A 2500-nucleotide genomic window follows, 5' to 3' on the forward strand; every position below is an offset into this window, starting at 1 on the left:
TCCTCCTCCTCCTCCTCCTCCTCCTCCTCCTCCTCCTCCTCCTCCTCCTCCTGTCCGGACTAAAGGCTCTGGGTTCCTCCCCCTCCACTCCCCCTGTGTGTGAGCCTCAAACCACCTGCTCCTCCACCTCCTCCAGCTCCTCCTCTTCCCCCCCTCCTCCTCCTCCCTCCTCTTCCTCCTCCTCCTCCTCACCCTTCCCCTCCTCTCTCCTCCTCTTCCTCCTTCTCCTCCTCCCCCTCCCCCTCCTCCCCCTCCCCCTCCTCCTCTTCCTCCTCCTCCTCCTCCTCCTCCTCCAGCTCCTCCTCTTCCCCCTCCTCCTCCTCCTCCTCCTCCTCCCCCTCCTCCCCACTCCTCCTCCTCCCCCTCCTCCCCACTCCTCCTCCTCCCCCTCCTGCTCCCCCATCGTGCCTCTCGACCCGTCGTCGTGACAACCTTCTTCTCCCCGTCCCCCCGTCCCCCCCCGCCCCCCTGCCTCCAGGCTCCTCCTGCCAGATGAGGACTCTGGACAGCGGCATCGGGACCTTCCCCCCCCCGCGCCCCCTGGGCCGCCGCCCCCTCCCCCAGTCCCAGTCCAGCCCCGGGGGGGGGGCGGTGCGGGCAGGAGGCCCCTGCAGCCCCCTGGGACCGCCTCCTCCGCCTCCTCCACCTCCTCCACCCCCACGACAGCTCCCTGGGAGCGCCGCGTCGGTGAGGACCTCGGACAGTGTGGCCCCGCCCCCAACGGAGCCTCACAACACAGCGCCCTCCTCAGGTAGGGGTTAGACAGTAGACAGGTCATTAAGTAGCAGGTAGGGGTTAGACAGTACAGAGACAGGTCATTAAGGAGCAGGTAGGGGTTAGACAGTACAGAGACAGGTCATTAAGGAGCAGGTAGGGGTTAGACAGTAAGACAGGTCATTAAGGAGCAGGTAGGGGTTAGACAGTACAGAGACAGGTCGTTAAGGAGCAGGTAGGGGTTAGACAGTACAGAGCCAGGTCATTAAGGAGCAGGTAGGGGTTAGACAGTACAGAGACAGGTCGTTAAGGAGCAGGTAGGGGTTAGACAGTACAGAGACAGGTCATTAAGGAGCAGGTAGGGGTTAGACAGTACAGAGACAGGTCGTTAAGGAGCAGGTAGGGGTTAGACAGTACAGAGACAGGTCATTAAGGAGCAGGTAGGGGTTAGACAGTACAGAGACAGGTCATTAAGGAGCAGGTAGGGGTTAGACAGTACAGAGACAGGTCATCAAGGAGCAGGTAGGGGTTAGACAGTACAGAGACAGGTCATTAAGGAGCAGGTAGGGGTTAGACAGTACAGAGACAGGTCATTAAGGAGCAGGTAGGGGTTAGACAGTACAGAGACAGGTCATTAAGGAGCAGGTAGGGGTTAGACAGTACAGAGACAGGTCATTAAGGAGCAGGTAGGGGTTAGACAGTACAGAGACAGGTCATTAAGGAGCAGGTAGGGGTTAGACAGTACAGAGACAGGTCATTAAGGAGCAGGTAGGGGTTAGACAGTAAAACAGGTCATTAAGGAGCAGGTAGGGGTTAGACAGTACAGAGACAGGTCGTTAAGGAGCAGGTAGGGGTTAGACAGTAAGACAGGTCATCAAGGAGCAGGTAGGGGTTAGACAGTACAGAGACAGGTCATTAAGGAGCAGGTAGGGGTTAGAGAGGTCATTAAGGAGCAGGTAGGTGTTAGACAGTATGACAGGTCATCAAGGAGCAGGTAGGGTTAGACAGTAAGACAGGTCATCAAGGAGCAGGTAGGGGTTAGACAGTGCAGAGACAGGTCATTAAGGAGCAGGTAGGGGTTAGACAGTACAGGTCAGCAAGGAGCAGGTAGGGTTAGACAGTATAGTGTGTTTGTGTGTGTGTGAGAAGCTACCACGCTCAAAGGGAGCTCAAACTCGCTGATGTTGTCACGCCTGCTATACCAACACACAGATGGACATGCACACACAAACACACACTCATGCACGCATGCATACAAACACCTTTGCACATGCATGTGTGTGATCAAAATATATATTGTATAAAATGCCAGTGTGTTTAATGACAGCAGTGGCATATGGGAACATTTGTGTCCGCAGGGAATCTGTGAGGAAAACCCATTTAAAGAGACAGGAAGAGATGTAAAAGATGTGTGTGTGTGTGTGTGTGTGTGTGTGTGTGTGTGTGTGTGTGTGTGTGTGTGTGTGTGTGCGGGTGTGCGTGTGTGCGTGTGTGCGTGCGTGCGTGCGTGCGTGTGAGTTTCCAGTTGACAGGTATCCCATGATTCATTTCTCCTTTCCTTCTTCTTCTGTTGCCTCCCAGATTGCTCCGGAGGACATCGGTTGAGTCTAAAGGGTTCTCGCGAAGCCATCTCCACCACCAATCAAGAGGAGGAAGAGGAAGAGGAGGAGGAGGAGGAGGAGGAGGAGGAGGAGCGAGATGGGGGATTGAGGAGCCAGCGCCTCCTGTCTCCTGTGAGTGCTCGTCTCCTCTGACCTTCTCAGATACCAAACCGTCTTATTCCCAT

The 2500-nt window shown here is 55.8% G+C and overlaps 1 protein-coding gene across 1 annotated transcript in view; it reads left to right on the top strand.

Moving 5' to 3' along the window:
• Nucleotides 1-2500, top strand: part of LOC130381049 (NACHT, LRR and PYD domains-containing protein 3-like) — a 20003-nt gene that overhangs the window by 15993 nt on the left and 1510 nt on the right. The window contains exons 9-10 of the mRNA XM_056588470.1: nucleotides 479-751; nucleotides 2296-2447. Coding sequence (XP_056444445.1) covers nucleotides 479-751; nucleotides 2296-2447 — 425 coding nt within the window. The remainder of the gene's footprint in view (nucleotides 1-478; nucleotides 752-2295; nucleotides 2448-2500) is intronic.

This window comes from Gadus chalcogrammus, chromosome 4, assembly GCF_026213295.1.
Source record: "Gadus chalcogrammus isolate NIFS_2021 chromosome 4, NIFS_Gcha_1.0, whole genome shotgun sequence".
NCBI lineage: Eukaryota > Metazoa > Chordata > Actinopteri > Gadiformes > Gadidae > Gadus > Gadus chalcogrammus.